At 40.9% G+C, this 16,414-nt stretch overlaps 1 protein-coding gene across 2 annotated transcripts; it reads right to left on the reverse strand.

The window, feature by feature from the left end:
- Window positions 1–5,455: 5,455 nt before the first annotated feature.
- Window positions 5,456–16,087, reverse strand: LOC119735125 (post-GPI attachment to proteins factor 4-like). Of its 2 annotated transcripts, none has more exons than XM_038208818.1 (2): window positions 15,920–16,087; window positions 5,456–7,303 (listed from the first exon to the last, which is right to left on the reverse strand). In XM_038208818.1, exon 2 carries the CDS (start codon window positions 6,893–6,895, stop codon window positions 5,660–5,662), a length of 1,236 nt encoding a protein of 411 aa, XP_038064746.1. In that variant the 5' UTR covers window positions 6,896–7,303; window positions 15,920–16,087; the 3' UTR covers window positions 5,456–5,659. The 2 variants fall into 2 exon arrangements, with proteins under 2 accessions (XP_038064746.1, XP_038064747.1); XM_038208819.1 differs by lacking the exon at window positions 15,920–16,087 and adding an exon at window positions 11,282–11,343.
- Window positions 16,088–16,414: the final 327 nt, after the last annotated feature.

Genomic DNA, 16,414 nt, shown 5'->3' on the forward strand with positions numbered 1-16,414 from the left:
CAATTCCATCTTTGCTCCAACAAATAATAATGTGCGTCTGGGTACCAAATATACTAGGTATGTTTAAACCCAGGCCTCATACCAGCTTATGCTCCATATGCATTTCTAGTTCCAGAGTCATTTAAAAAGCTTTTCTGACCTGACCACATAAAAACGTCGTTATCATACTCTTATTTGATGTTTCTGGAGCAGAACATCGATCAGTATTATTTAAGCTGGAGCCGCTCCAATTAAAGGCCTCCAATCATATATAGCCTAAACGAAAACAAAGCCGACGTTTGATAAAAAAAACCCGGGTCATTCATGAATAACCAACCACCATCAGTGCAGTTAACGGAGAGGGGTCGGGGTGCGGAAAAATTACACAGATTCTTCGAATTTCATCTACTCAGCTTGGCAGTCCAAAATTTAAAGCAATAAATAATATGTGAGGGCGATGTTCCGAGCTTTAGGCTAGTCTCCGCTAGGTCTGGCCATGGGCAATAGGCCTATGGCGATGATGACGGGCAAATCGTCAGGGAACTAATTGGACTAAAACAAGAACGCGGCAACTTACGGAGCTTTTAAAGGGACATAGGTGGAAAAAAAAATTGAAAAAATCATCGTAAGAATGAAAAAAATCTGCGTTCGAACGAAAAAAATCTGCGTTCGAACGAAAAAAATCTGCGTTCGAACGAAAAAAATCTGCGTTCGAACGAAAAAAATCTGCGTTCGAACGAAAAAAATCTGCGTTCGAACGAAAAAAATCTGCGTTCGAACGAAAAAAATCTGCGTTCGAACGAAAAAAATCTGCGTTCGAACGAAAAAAATCTGCGTTCGAACGAAAAAAATCTGCGTTCGAACGAAAACAATCTGCGTTCGAACGAAAAAAAATCTGCGTTCGAACGAAAAAAATCTGCGTTCGAACGAAAAAAATCTGCGTTCGAACGAAAAAAATCTGCGTTCGAACGAAAAAAAATCTGCGTTCGAACGAAAAAAATCTGCGTTCGAACGAAAAAAAATCTGCGTTCGAACGAAAAAAATCTGCGTTCGAACGAAAAAGCTGTTTGCTGTTTGCTGTAAGCTGTTTGCCCTCCCTGTGCTGCCCCACCACTTATGTGGGTGATTTGGTCATGTTTTTTCAGGTCCTACATGCATGACATATGTGCCCAATGTAGGTCCGTGGCCCAAGTACAGGAATTTCAATAACTGGTCTTAAAGCAGTCTATGAGCTTTCAAACGGTCTTACTAGGGCTTGCTGTTAGTTGGTCATGAAGTTTAACCATTGCAATGAAGATCTAGCTAATTGTCCTTTTTTTAAGAGTTCCTATCCTGTTACAATACTAGCTACAACACACCCCCCCCCCCCCCCTGAGGCAACACACTTATGAGACATTTTTAAAAGTAATTTGCCTTTTTGGTTTCTTTTTATAAAGTGAGGCAAGTTTTTAAAAAATAATTAAAAAAGGCTATATAATTATCTTTCAAATTTTTCAGTTAAAAAAATATAACTGGTCGTCATTGTGATTTTCAGAAATTTGTCTATCCACAAATCCTTTACAGTATAAATTTTCATTCCTAATCCTTGTAATAGTTCCAAACTTTAGAAGCGACTGACATGTATATATTGTTGATATGATCATTTCTGGCTTTCAATAATCCTATTTTACTAGTCTAACACTTGTACATGTACATGTACTTTCTGCTTCCTAACTTTCAGATACGGGATTCACTAATTAGCTGATTTCTACTCATACTCATAGCAATCGACAAACATGTCGGGCTATTCTGATAGCCATGGCTAGCCCGACATGTTTTTTGGTGGCCCATGGATAACCAGTTAAATGTGGAGAAACTGTTGCACTTACAAGAGCATGATATGAGTCACATCATGATTGATACGTTTTACATGTTTGGTACAACAGTTTTCAGGGCAAAGAATGTTTTGACGCACAAAAATCACCCACATAAGTGGTGGGGCAGCACAGGGAGGACAAACAGCAAACAGCAAACAGCTTTTTCGTTCGAACGCAGATTTTTTTCGTTCGAACGCAGATTTTTTTTCGTTCGAACGCAGATTTTTTTCGTTCGAACGAAGATTTTTTTCGTTCGAACGCAGATTTTTTTTCGTTCGAACGCAGATTTTTTTCGTTCGAACGCAGATTTTTTTCGTTCGAACGCAGATTTTTTTCGTTCGAACGCAGATTTTTTTCGTTCGAACGCAGATTTTTTTTCGTTCGAACGCAGATTTTTTTCGTTCGAACGCAGATTTTTTTCGTTCGAACGCAGATTTTTTTTCGTTCGAACGCAGATTTTTTTCGTTCGAACGCAGATTTTTTTCGTTCGAACGCAGATTTTTTTCGTTCGAACGCAGATTTTTTTCGTTCGAACGCAGATTTTTTTCGTTCGAACGCAGATTTTTTTTCGTTCGAACGCAGATTTTTTTCTTTCTAACGAAGATGTTTTCAATTTTTTTTTTTCATCTATGTCCCTTTAAAAGCTCCGTAGCAACTCGTATCCCCTCCTTGTGTTATTTTTTAGACGTTAGACCTTTTTAAATGAATCTGTATAATTATGGCCTATATATTTGACTAGCTCATACAGGGTGAGTAAAAAAAACCCGAAACCCCAATGCTTGGGACCATATGGGCGTCGCGACAGGGGGGGGGGGGGGGGGCGCTTCCCCCCGGAAAAGCAACACAAAAAAAAGGGAACAAAAAAAAGAGATAAACAAAAAGAATAGAATGGGTTGGGGGGGGGGGTAGAAAACTGATAAATCGAGAATATGATAAGAAATACAGGATTTTTTTGCGGGGGAGGGGGGAAGTTTGGCCCCCCTCAAGAAATAACCTGGCGACGCCCATGGTTGGGACCATTGTTTTATTGAAGTTCTGGATTTTCAAAATCTAGGATGTGAAAGCTAGCCCTATTCATAAGCTTTCTTTTAGTACAAGAATCATTCAAATCACTCATGTTCTTTTCAAGTTTTCAAGGAATTTCAAGGAATTTTAAACACAACCACCGTCTCAGTGTCAACGCCGGCGATCACACAAAAGTAAGTGTCCTTTCAGCAAAACAGAAACAAATCGCCTGGATGTGTGTTGGAAAGCGCTACATGCAGAACTTCACTAAAACAATAGTCCCGACATTCAGGTGTCGTTTTTGTGTGTGATCACCCTGTATAGCTGCATGCAGATCATGAACACTTATCTTGCGAAAATTGCCCTATAAAATTCGGTGATACACCATCAATGACCAATCATAGTAATAAACAGAGGCGTATAGCTACGGGGGGACTCCATGGTGTAAGCTAAATTGTTCATTTTGTCACGTTTTCTGTTTATTTTTTTTCACGAAAACTGAGGGTTTTTTTCGCGAATGCCTGTATATCTTAGCCACAGTGAGAATTTATATGCGAGTGCCGTTACAACTTCTTTTGAAAAGGGAGTCGAAATTTGGCTTTAAAAACGGTGGAATTGTGTAAATATACCCAAGGATCAACTCCCTGCTTTTGGGGCTTCCATCTGAGGGCAGGCTTGATAGAATTACGGTTGAAAATGGGTCCTATTTGCCTAAGAAAGTGGAGGGATGCCACTTAAAATGGCTACATGCACTCTGATGCTTGGCCGGGAACTATCACTTAATTTTCGGGGGGTGATTTTGTTTTGGAGTGAATATTAAAAAAAATAATGTAATTAGCTATAGTCTACCCAAATTTGAAAATAAATGGAAAAATGAAGGACAAGACTCTAATTTAATTTTTGTTTGGGAAACACCAGTGATGTCGGCTTGCACATTATTTTGCCCTGAACTTTGTTGATTCTACACTATTTTCAATGAGGCTTGGTGCGCTGCACGTCCCGCGGAAATGGAATAGCGCCATCTATTGTCTAACATCTATTGTGTCCCATGAAAGAACATTGCGTGCCCGGCTTGGTCACCAGCATAGATATAGAATAAAAATATATATGGTTTATGGCAACATGCTATGATTTTGTTTTTTTAAAGAAAATTAATGGTAGCCAAAGTATAAAAGGAGGGCGCAATTTAGAGTGGGCCTGCCTGACCTTATTGTCACCTACTCGACTCCAAAGTGAGCTCCGTTTTGTGTCTGCCACATCTCAAAAGGCCAATTGCGTCTCAAAAAATAGACGTAATAATAACACTCACAATGTGCTCTAATTTCTGGGACTTTTTCCTTTTATTAAACTCAATCATAGACATTGATTTCAATAGTGCAGCTCGTCCTAGAAGTGCAAAAATAAATTATTAATCACAATCTGAAACATGATTTTCAATCTTTTCGAAAATTTAAACAACCAGTTCCGCGACTTGATGCATGTCAATTAACGATCCATGACTGATCCTTAAGCATTGTCCTTAAAAAAAGGAAGTTTTTCAAGTAAGGCGATTTCCACCAAGCTGGAACGGTTTATAGATGATTATGGTTGCAGGTGTCTCAGCGGCTACTATTTGTTATAATAATCTAGCAACGATAAATAATTCACATAAGATTTACTCATGCTGATCCTAGCAATGCAAAGTCATTGCCCTCTGGCTCTGCCTTGTGGCATAATGTCTACATCACACATTTCCTTTTTTTGGAAGCAAGTGTACAACTATGTTGGTAAATGCAACATTAAAGTTCTGTGAGCATGAGCGCAGCGTTCGACTTTTTTTTTTCGTAGGTGGGTTACTCAAAAGAATATCATGCATAATTCAGTTTTGCTTTGGTGAATCGTCGCAAGACACTTAGGTTCTGGTTCTCTCCCCCTCCCCTCAAAATATAATTATCTCTACGACAAATTCAGAGAAGAAAAATAGTCTGGCAATGAAAATGAGCAGCGACGACGTGGATTCGAACCAGGGATCTTTGTATCTATAGCTCATCTCGGAGCTATCCACCAGACGTCTGGTAATACCATCTCCCTGGGAGTCTACAGCTCGAAGCTGCCATTTCGGCGCAAAGCAGCTAAAATCAACCACTCTCCGCCCTACCATGTCCTAGGTTGGATTTAGGTGTAGTCCGCGTGTCAAACCCCAATTTGGAGGTGGACCGTGAATTAGGGTCTGCACAAAATGGTTTTGGGCAATTCCATTGTTACTCACGTTACATTTTTGATGTACTTTTGAGTTTCCTTGGGCTGTAATTACCTTACTAAAAAGTTTAATAACTGTAATCCCCATGGTAGATAGCGTAGACCTAGACCTACCTAAGCACCAAAGATGACATCCAGAAAAATGTGTTATGTATGATAAACAAGATGCATAGAATCGGTTACTCACGTTATGAACATGTAACGCGAGTAACCGATTTTGTGCATCTTGTTTATCATACGTAACACATATTTCTGGGCGTCATCTTCATTGCTTAGGTAGGTCTAGGTCTACGCTATCTATCATGGGGATTACAGTTATTAAACCTTTTTAATTACAGCCCAAGGAAACTCAAAAGTACATCAAAAAATGTAACGTGAGTAACCGTGGAATTGCCCTTTTGCATTTTCTTGTCATTTGGACCTTTCAGATCAATATTCCGACGGGTGCCACCTTGTCACCCTTAAGCATTTGTTATCCTTCTACTGCATCCACTTTCTAAAAAAAGGATAATGATGTTTTGGGTGTGGCATTATTTAGGGATCCAGCAGACGACATCACATGATTTTCCAAGGCCATGCATTCAACCCAGAAATGAGTGCGGACTGTTAACATCATTGTGTAAAGATGAAACCATGCCAATGTGGTTGAACAAATTCGGCATGACAAGATACTGCCTCACCCCGACACTGCGTAAAAACCGACTGATTTCAATATCGAGGGGGCGCTTGTTACTGCATGTGATGCCCCCGAGATGTTCCCGGATGCGAGGTAGCGATTGAGTCCTGTACAGGACAGCGGGTATACAACACTCGGGAGCGCCGCGCGTGGAGTACAAATCGACCGAAAGCCGACGTAGCATCAATAAGTACGGCCGTCCAATAACGAACATTAAAGCACCACAGAAAATGCACAAGAGGGTAAAAATACAGAAAGTTTGAATCCAGTTGAGATCCGAGCCAACGAGGAGTCTTAAAAGTCCGTGTAAAATTCCGCCTCCAAAAATGGCGGCCGATAATAATTCAGTGATGAGGAAGGCTTCGTTTCCGTACCCCTGCCACTTTTCAGGGAAGTAAAATTTCACCGCCGCCCAAGTTTCCGGGTTCGGCACCAACCTACCATGTATCATCTTATTTTCGACGCGGGTGTCCAGGAGCCGATCCAGGGACGCTAAGAATTGTGGGTAGGGCAAGGCATCGTCCTGAACTAGTATGGTGTACTCTGCGTTGAAGGTCTCCATCTGACTCATGCAGAAGACGTAGTCGCGTTTTTCCTGCTCGCGGGCGTCATCAGACGGGTGTGGGTCGTGTCCTCTCTTGCTCACGACGTGCACGTATTTCGCGAGACGCTCTGCCTCCTTGTGGTGGCCTGGCACGCTCTCCGCGTTGCACACGAGTAACACAACGTCTCTCCGCTCAACTGCCTTTAGTAATCTGTCGAACTCGGCAACGACTCGGGTCAGATATCTCGGGTCGTACTTCTTATATTGTGACGATTTTCGCTTGACAGTGATGACCCCGATGGCGTACTTGGGCGGGTTCTGCTGCCTCTGCACCAGAGGTTTGGTGTGAAACACTAGCGACGACTCTGAATCGAGACGCTCGAAATAGTCATCTGCCCTTTGACCTTGGGTGACGTCATTAAATATGGCTCCCTCAACGGTGCGGCTAGACTTCAAATAGAAGCGGGAGAATGGTCGGTTCCAGCAAGAGAGCGGAAGAATGACGCAGAAGGTACAGATGTACAAGAGCACTATGAGCCACAGTACGGTTCGAAACTGAAGTCTGTGGGTTCTCTTGGCTGACCCACACATGGCCATTTTAGACAACTTTTGACACCAGTTTTAGTGTCATGTTCTCTACATTAGAGAAACACCGAGTTGTGTTATAGACTTACTGGCGTACCCCACACAGTCTATGGACGATGTGACATTTTTTGGGGGAGGCATGCAAACGACATTGGCAAAAAGCACGCTACGAGCGTACATGGAAATGTCCGTAAAATCTCAACATTTGAACAATAGCAGTGATCTGTCAATGAATACTTGGAATATTGTCATAAGTGAACGTGTTGCCTATTTTGAAAAACGTGCACGCGCCTCCGAAAGACATCAGATAGAAGGTAACTTTCCGTGCATCCAACTAAAGGAAACCCATGGAGATGTCTTGTGTTGACACAGAGCTACTTGGCGCATCGATGACAGAACTTATAACTGGCTGGCTGTTACCTGAAACAAGAAGAGAAAATTAATGTTGAGATGCATCTTTAATTATTGAAACCTCTTCTTTTGTACAGGTTTGTTTGGGAAATCTATATACGTATACACTGAATAATCTGCGTCCTACAGAAGATATATCTCGAGAGCCTAAATAAAAATTCTGAATGAACTTGAATTGTCTCCTGGTTCGGATTGTCGTAACTGATCAGGGGTCACCTTCCTGCTATTGAAACAGTCACGGACCATCAAAATATCAATTCACTTCCCCTACCATGTCTCTTATACAGTCAGATCACGTCAAGCAATTATCCTGCTTTATGTAGGCTGGGAACTCTTAACTGTTGAAAACGGTTACTCGATTGATTTTGACTGAAAGAAAAAAATAGGTACAGAATATGTGCTTGCATGGGAGGGTTGAGCAATGGGTGCGTTTGAGTAGCTCATCCGGATCGACTCGGGTAAAGGCAGACGGGTTAGCAACGACAGCTGGGCTAATCGAACGCTAAACCGCGGGCCATCATCATCACGTTACGCCCCAAGCAACGACAACGTAGCAATGGCCGTAGCCAGTGATAAAACGCCCATTTCGGACTGGGCTTTAGTTTGAAATTAAGCGCTTTTCAGTCAAAGTTAGGATGAAATCATAGCTTCACAAGTCGCAATGAACTCAATAAATGATTATCTTTAGACTTCAAATAAAATTTATTTCTAAGCCCACTTGAGATTTCCGCCGTCCGGCCGCCATTATTTGTCCGTTTCTAGGGAATGAACAAACACATGCGTGTGCCGTATTTCCACCACTGACTCTGCTCCACGAGCACAGGCTTTGCAGTACAGCTGTTGTTATTGCGAAAGTTTGGCGACCCGTGTCAACCCGGTTGAATCAAAGGAACGCACCCATTGTCGTTTACGTCGTTGTGGTTAACACTAGCTGTATACAACTGTAGTTGTGGTGGCTGAATGGGAACGCAATTGCCTGTTGGCCTAACGCTCTTCCTTCAATCGTTGACAGGTGCAGACCAGTAACTACAAGCCCATAAGGTTGCAGGCCAGTAAATCGGTCCAAAATCGCCTACGCCAGCTAAATCATAATTTGCATGCCCTCACATTCTTCGTCATTTGAGCATATTGTGGGCCATGAACTTAAGGGTTTGTAAAAACAATATGGGTGGAAGCTGTGCACAGGACTGTGAGCTTGAAGTTCTGTGCAATTTGGATGAAATTGGAGCCCTAAAAGCGCTCTATTTTAGAATGGAGTGTAGGCGTCGTTTTTTCAAAATGGCGATGGGCTTCAGATCATTTTAAGGGGTGATTATCGTCGGATGGAAATTTCTCCTAAAAGTCATGAGTTAACCCCCCAAAAAAAATTGAAAAGAAAATGAAAGATGATGAAATTAGCTTTAATTTGATGTGTGTCTCGAACAGTGTTGGAGCAAAGGCTTTGACCCTCAAGGCCAAGGCCAAGGCCAAGGCTTTGACCCTCAAGGCCAAGGCCAAGGCCAAGGCTTTGACCCTCAAGCCTCGAGGCCAAGGCCAAGGCTTAACCCTCAAGGCCAAGGCCAAGGCCAAGGCCCTGTTTTATGAAATGACCACTGATATAGAACTAATTATAGTCACATGAGTGACACATCATCACGCAAGGGCGGATCCAGAACACAATTTGGGGGGGGGGGACAAAGAAATTTTGCCACCCAAACAAAAGTGGGTCAAAAAATTACGGCTTGGGCTTCGGGGCCCGCTTAAGGGCCCCGAAAAAATGTTGGATTCGAGATGCTCTGTGGTGCGATTTAAGGCAATTTCTGACCATTTTAACCGATGTTTTTTGAGGAAAAGATGGTGGTGTACTCATTGCCTGCCTTTATTACGACGTCACACACAAAAAATGGTTTCGTTTTTTTTTTTGGGGGGGGGGGGGGCATGGCCCCTTTTGGCCCCCCTGGATCCGCCCTTATCATCACGAATTGCTCGTTACGAAGAACAACATTTCTTTAATTGCAATCAACATGCTCGCATAGGCCTACACCGTTTTATGACTGCACTGTATCTATTAAAGTACAAGTTCAGGTCTTCAATATGGTTTAACTAAACAAAATAATGATTTACTTCTATATTGACACACAATTCTCCCAAGTGTAACAAAAGGGGGATCCAAGAAACTGATTTGGGAAATTTTTATTTGCTGGCCCAACATGGTCAGAAATATCAGCATTATCTAAAACAGATACATGCAAATCTTTAACACTTATCAGGGAGACATATACAACCAATCAGATATATTCCATAGTTATATGCAATTAAAGTGATCATCTCATTAGCCCCACAAGTGTACGGAATATTTTTGCAGCAAATCTACTACAATGGTAACAAAATGTGATGCTACAAAAGTGGAAGTGTGCCCAACACACAAATCTATAGGGTGCTTCCCCCCTCCATGGTTATACGATTAAAATGGTAACAGCAAAATTTCGAACAGATTTATCTGGAAAATGCAAAAATCTATGGGCCTTGAAGAGCCTTGACTCAAAATTGCAAGGCCCTGAACCCTCAAGGCCAAGGCCAAGGCCAAGGCTTTTGCCCTCAAGCCTCGAGGCCAAGGCCAAGGCCCTAAAATCCAGCCTTAAGGCAGCCTTAAGGCCAAGGCCCAGCATCAAGGCACTACATCACTGGTCTCGAATACTCTGGAAAGTTGTGAGTATTTTTCCTGATTTTTTAAGAGAAGGTATTTATCACTGGGGTCTATGGCAGTTTATTTACTGGTCTGCAACCATAATATTAGTACGCGGGCCAAACTTCGCGATTTGTCTACGCCCTCAAGTGTTTTTATTGGGCCACGAACTTAAAGGTTTGCAAAAAGGATGTAAGACGGAACGCGAACTTGTACTTCTGTGAAATTCGAATGAAATTGAGCCCTAAAGAACTTGCTCTATTTTGTAATGGAGCGCAGGCATCACAATTTCAAAATGGCGATGGGCCACATGGCTATACTTTTAGGGGTGATCATCTTTGTATGGAAAATTCTCCCATAAGCTTTTCCCCCGAAAAGTGAACGGCTTATGAAAGATGATGAAGCAAGCTTTAATTTCTAGCTTTAACATCTTATATTCATATTTTTTTAAAGTCGGTCTTCACGCAGGACACCACAACGCTTGCCAATCTTCAGAAGATCTTCCCAGATATTGAGCCATAACACTTGATACAACATCTGAAGGTATCCAGAAACATCTGCATGAATTAAGTCCATCAAAGGCAGCAGGTCCAGATAATATACCTAACAGAAATCTCATTGAATGCGGTTGTGAACTGGCACCATTACTGACAGCTCTCTTCAATCTTTCATCTCGGGGCCAACTCCTGATTGGATTACTGCCAATGTTACTGCGGTGTTTGTTTATAAGAAGGGCATGAGCATAAAGAGCGACCCAAGTAATTATCGCCCCATTGCACTAACGTCCGTTCTGTGCAAAGTTTTGGAACACGTACCCTGTTTTACCTTGAACATCACCACATAATTATACCGACTGCTAACACGGTTTTAGGAAACAATAGAGGCTGTGACACCCAATCGCTCATCACAGAGGATGGCATTGCAAAATCAGCGGACAAAAGGTAAACAGATCGACGCTGTATTAATTGACTTCCCAAAAGCGTTCTATCACGTACACTGTAAAAACTGCAGTGTTAAATTTACACCATTGGTATCTATATACGACCATCTGGTGTTAAATTTTACTGGTGTTGTCCTACATAGATACCGAATGGTGTTAAATTAACACTACAGTTTTTGCAGTGTATCTCATCAAAGGCTTCTTCTTTAACTAAAGCACTTCGGGATTATTGGCAACATTTACAATTGGATTTCAAACTTTCTAACGTGGCGTATATACGCCAAGGCACGGTTCCGGGACCACTTTTGTTCCTCCTATTATGTGAACGATATTCCATTTTACGTGTCTTCAAAAACCAGATTCTTTGCAGACGATGACTTACTGTATCGGGAAACAAATTCACCATTCGGTGCTGCCTCGCTTCAAAGTGACCTCAATGCTCTCTGGAGATGGGAAAGTTTATTAAGTGGGAAATGAAATTCGATGCAGATAAATTATGCTTCATCATGCACATGACAACCAACAAAAACACCCAGATCTATACATGTAAGTATATCAATGGAGAGTCACTCCAAACAAGATCCAACCTTTTGACATAGGACTCATCTTCAGCAGTGATTGCAGCTGGTCGTCTCACATAAGCAAAATCACAACTACATTGTACATGTATAGTGCCAAGCAGACAACGGGTATCATCCGGTGGAGCTCAAATCATGCAGCAAAGAACTAACATCTCGCCTGTACCAGTCTTTGGTTTGCCCTAAGCTTGAATATGGTGTTTGCGGCTGGGCCCCGTTTACAGAAGAAGAAAAGCAAAAGCTAAAGGGTATCCAGAGATTTGCTGCAAGAATGTGCTGCAACAACTACATGTATACCAGAGATTCAAGCGTCACCGCAATGTAACAGGAACTGTAGGTTGGCCACTGAACGAATGGGCCTTAAGCTTATTCACGAGTTGGCCATTTTCGTCGAGTTCCCTGAACATATTTCCTTAAGTGTTAACTGTTTAATGGGATGGCGCCAGACTGTTTATGCACTCATAATGCGGCCTTATTTTACTGTCTTTTTTTCATCTGCTTTAAACATTTTGGGAATGTTTAATTACAAACTTAAATTATTCATTGAAGCAGACTGGAATTATCTAGTAATTTAATTTCTCTGCGCAAGTGCCAACAATTAAGAATTTACCTCACTTTCAATTCAATATAGCCGACTCGTGAATAAGGCCCATAGAAGAAGTACATCCAAATCAATAATGTTATATAAAATCACCCGTGGACTTGTTGACATCCACCACAACTTGACCCTACAGAGAAGAATCTATCGCAGATCACAGCAGTATTCATACCATCGTCTTCATGCAAAAATGTACAGCACCAGCTTCTTCCCATCAACCGTACCTCTCTGGAATGCTCTACCTGAATCGATCATCAACAATACCAAAACAGACCACTTCAAGACCGCCGTTGCTGACCACACTCTTCATGATGGGGATTATGAAACTTTGAAAATTGAAAAAAAAAAAATTATTTATAGAATTTATTTTTGTTTATAGCTCCGCGACACACCAACTCTAGTGGGATGCAAATCAACCGTTTTGCTAGAGAATCCAGATGTAAATGTAGATGGATGTTATGGGCGTCTCAAACACCTTACACAGTTGTGCGTATTTGTAAATAAGTTTTTTATATAACGGGAGTCGATTTATCGGTCTGCACCCTGACATAATATATTATATGAAACAGTATGACGATGAAAGTACGGCAATGTTCCCAATCATAGCTGGGACAGTCCGAACAATAGTTAGGGGAATTCCCAACTATAATTGGAACGAAAACTCTATGGGACGATGCCATAGTTGGGGCATAACAATGCTTTATTGTGCAAAATCAACCCCCACGGGGTATTCACTAGGCACCCTGCCAAATGCAACAGGATGCAGTGCCAGCCTTGGTACCAAGTACCTACCCTGCCAAATGCAACGGAATGCAGGCATGGAATGCATGCAGATCCGGACACTGCTAAATGCAACAACTTGCAACAACGTCTTACTATTGGTGCATCCTGTTGCATTTGGCAGGGTAATGGCCAATTAAGGGCCCATACAATGTAGGTTTTTCAAACAATCTTCTTCTTTTTTTAACCCCATCTAACCCCAAACCGTTTTAACCTGTTTTTTTTTTTTCATTTCGCCACTTTCTTTTGGTGACTGTTTGGTTTTTGTGGGTTATTATTGGGTTATATATTTTAGTTGGCCAGTGCCCTGAGAAAAAAGGTCGATTGTTCCTATTGAACCTTATTTTGTTGTGTTGGGTTTGTATGCAGTCTCAATATTTTGGCACTTTTAGCAGTATGCATTATTTCTACCGGCTATTATTATGATTTATGAATTCATCCATTAAGTACTTTGCTTTCTCATTTTGACCCAGTATAACGTACTGGGGCGCTAGAGAAGTCCCCTTTTCCAATTTGTCTTTGGTGGGCAGTTAGCACAACTGACCGGATAAAATTCGAAGAAAAGGCATTTTGGCGCCCGAGTTACTGGGTGGACTCTCTGGAAATATTATATCTACCTCCATATGATTATATTATGCAGCTTATTTTATAATGAATGTCGGCCTATTGCATTTTGATCAGGAGAAATTCCTGTGGTGTTATCATACAACCATGCACTGCAAACACTGGAGTGTTAAATTTACACCATTGGTATCTATATAGGACCATCTGGTGTTAAATTTTACTGGTGTTGTCCTATATAGATACCGAATGGTGTTAAATTTACACTACAGTTTTTGCAGTGGCCGTTTCTTGATCTATCACTAGTCTGAGAGTCGCTGTTGAATGTGCACGCACGACAAAGCATAAGTAGTAGCCTCATGCCGTATATATTTACCATGGAGAAATAATGTGTTTTATTTTCGTGTATACGAACAAGGTGAGTAGGCATGCACAATCATGTGCACCCACGTTTGTTTATGGTGCAAATCGAGGATTTTCTATTGTACCTCTTCCCCTTTTTCTTTATTTATACTCAGCTCTCATACACGTTTTCTAACCAGGGTTGGCTGATTTAAATCACTGATTGAAATCGCGATTTAAATCAAATGATTTTCTTTATAAAAATCACTGATTTAAATCACGTTTTTGTAAAAATCTTATTTTTGGCAAAATCAATTGATTGAGGGTAATTTCAACATTTAAATCAACTGATTCCACTTAATTACAAAGTGTAATATGTTGTTAACACATTCAAATACCCCTACTTCATCACCATCGACTCAATTAAGGTTTTGCATAATTACACAAAATTGTTGTTTTGATTAAGTCCAGATCTGAGTTTAAAAGTTTTTCTTCAAGGTTTTTAATTTAAAGAGAGCACACTCACGTTTGCCTTAATCGTTCCTTGATCTGTTTACACTAATATTGTGAATCAACTGTGCCGGTGTAGGCTTAAATGAACCATCAAAAGGTGTATAAAAAGTCCCAATACGGGCGATTCCAAATAGTGCGCCTCCAAGAGTTTGCAGCGCGTTGGCCAATCACAATGCGCGAAATCAGTCGACCTTTTCCAAACGGGCGTTGGGTCGACAGATTTTGCGCATTGTGATTGGCCAACGCGTTGCAAACTCTTGGAGGCGCACTATTGGGAATCGCCCGTATTGATAGTCTTATTCCTAACGTTTCTCCCTACAAATTTAGATTGAGATTTATATAAAACTTTTTAAAGGTGCGAGGTCTGATTTCTGTCCTCCACCAGTTACACAAGGATCACTGCCTCCGGTTTTGAAATTAGAAGCATTTTTTATGAAATCAACATGCCCATGGAGAACTGTCGTATTTTTTTTGTATACCATATACAGGTGCCATAATTCAAGTTTTATTCATATCCACACACAACGTATCTCAGCTGTATCAATCAAGCAATGCACCTTTAAAGTGTCTTCAGTATTAATGTACCATTGAACCAATGATGTAGACTACATGTAGAAGAAATTAAGTGATTTTCTTAAATCACTGATTCAAAACAATTTTTTTCAAAAGCGTTTATCAATTTATTGAGTTTTGTGGATGATGGGTATTATAGGAACCTGTAAACTCCTTTGTGATGGGTGTGAGGGTGCATGGGGAGATTTAGACACTTGTTTAGACATATCAATATTTTGAAAGTTAAAAAAAAAAAAATCTGATTTAAATCAAAAAAATCTGATTTAAATCAAATAAATCCGATTTTAAAAAAAAAAAAAAAAATATAAAAAAAATCGCTAACCCTGTTTCTAACTGAGGAGTCCTCGATTTGGTTGCTGTCGGACGATGTTGCACATGTGTGTCCTCGATTTACACCATAAACGAACGCAACTTATTACATGCAGGGCAAGGGGCATGGGCAGGACCTTCATGAAGGCCAGTGCTTCCACAATCAAAACGAACAATTTCCCTATAAGACCCAAATTTCCTTCTTTTCCCCCCGATTTCCTTCTTTTTTGTTAAGCCCCCAAAAGCCTAATAAATATAAGCTGCTTTCCTTGGCTTATGCTATTGCTAGAGGTAAACAGAGGTCAGTACATAACAGTGCTCAAAATATCCGGTCTCTTTTACTCCGAAATGATGCATGCAAGAACTGCAGGATATTAATTGAGAATGTTGTAGAATTTGGTACTAATTTTGGAGAATATTGTAGAATTTGCTCAGAATTTAATAGTTTCCGTAGAATGTCTTTAAATTTGGGGGATTTTCTCAAAATGTCCTTATTTTTTAAATTTCCATTGAAATTCTTTCGAAATAAATTTGTTTCCTTAAAATGTGGAAGATGGAAGCAAGCGAAGCACTGTAGCCTACATTACGTTATCAGCTCCATCGCGTAATAAATATACAGGTACTACACGTAGGCCTACAAATTACAAACAATGTATGAAGGCCAATTACTATGGCACAATAACGTGCGGTTTTCACATTAGGAGTACGCCTACTTCCGCGTTGTTATCAGCTTTATCAATATCACGTTCATGTTCATACTACTCACCTCCGAACTGGCCGCACAATACCGATATTGGCGCTTATATCACCTTCGACGGACTCTCGAATGAAATAGAACACAAGTTTTGCACGATTCGGGGTTGCAAACCCACGGAGGAAACAAGCTGATCTCTTGTGGCCCACGAAATCAAAACATGATGTACCGTGTGCATGCAGGAAGGTATGGGTCAAGGACAGGCTCGAATGACCTCATCGAGCTTGCGCGCTCAAATAGCTATGGAGGGCGCTTTTTGGATTAAATTGGGACGGATATACTGATAACACCACTACAGTTCTGTCCACCTGAGACTGATATTTAGTAGGCTACATTAAGGTCCAGTTCAGTTATTTTATGGCAGGTTATTGTGGTGTGAGCTCACATTGAGTTGTTGTCCTCCAAATCTCGCCAAACGCAGGAAATATTTTTTTCTAAATTCAGAAAAATTCAAAGAAAAAAGAAACCAGCAGAAAATAATTCCCAACCGTTAAACTCACAAAGGCA

Source organism: Patiria miniata, unplaced genomic scaffold, assembly GCF_015706575.1.
Source record: "Patiria miniata isolate m_02_andy unplaced genomic scaffold, ASM1570657v1 HiC_scaffold_29, whole genome shotgun sequence".
Lineage (NCBI taxonomy): Eukaryota > Metazoa > Echinodermata > Asteroidea > Valvatida > Asterinidae > Patiria > Patiria miniata.

Coding starts and splice junctions, on each gene's coding strand:
- LOC119735125 (XM_038208818.1), bottom strand. CDS start 6,895: ATGGCCATGTGTGGGTCAGCCAAGAGAACCCACAGACTTCAGTTTCGA.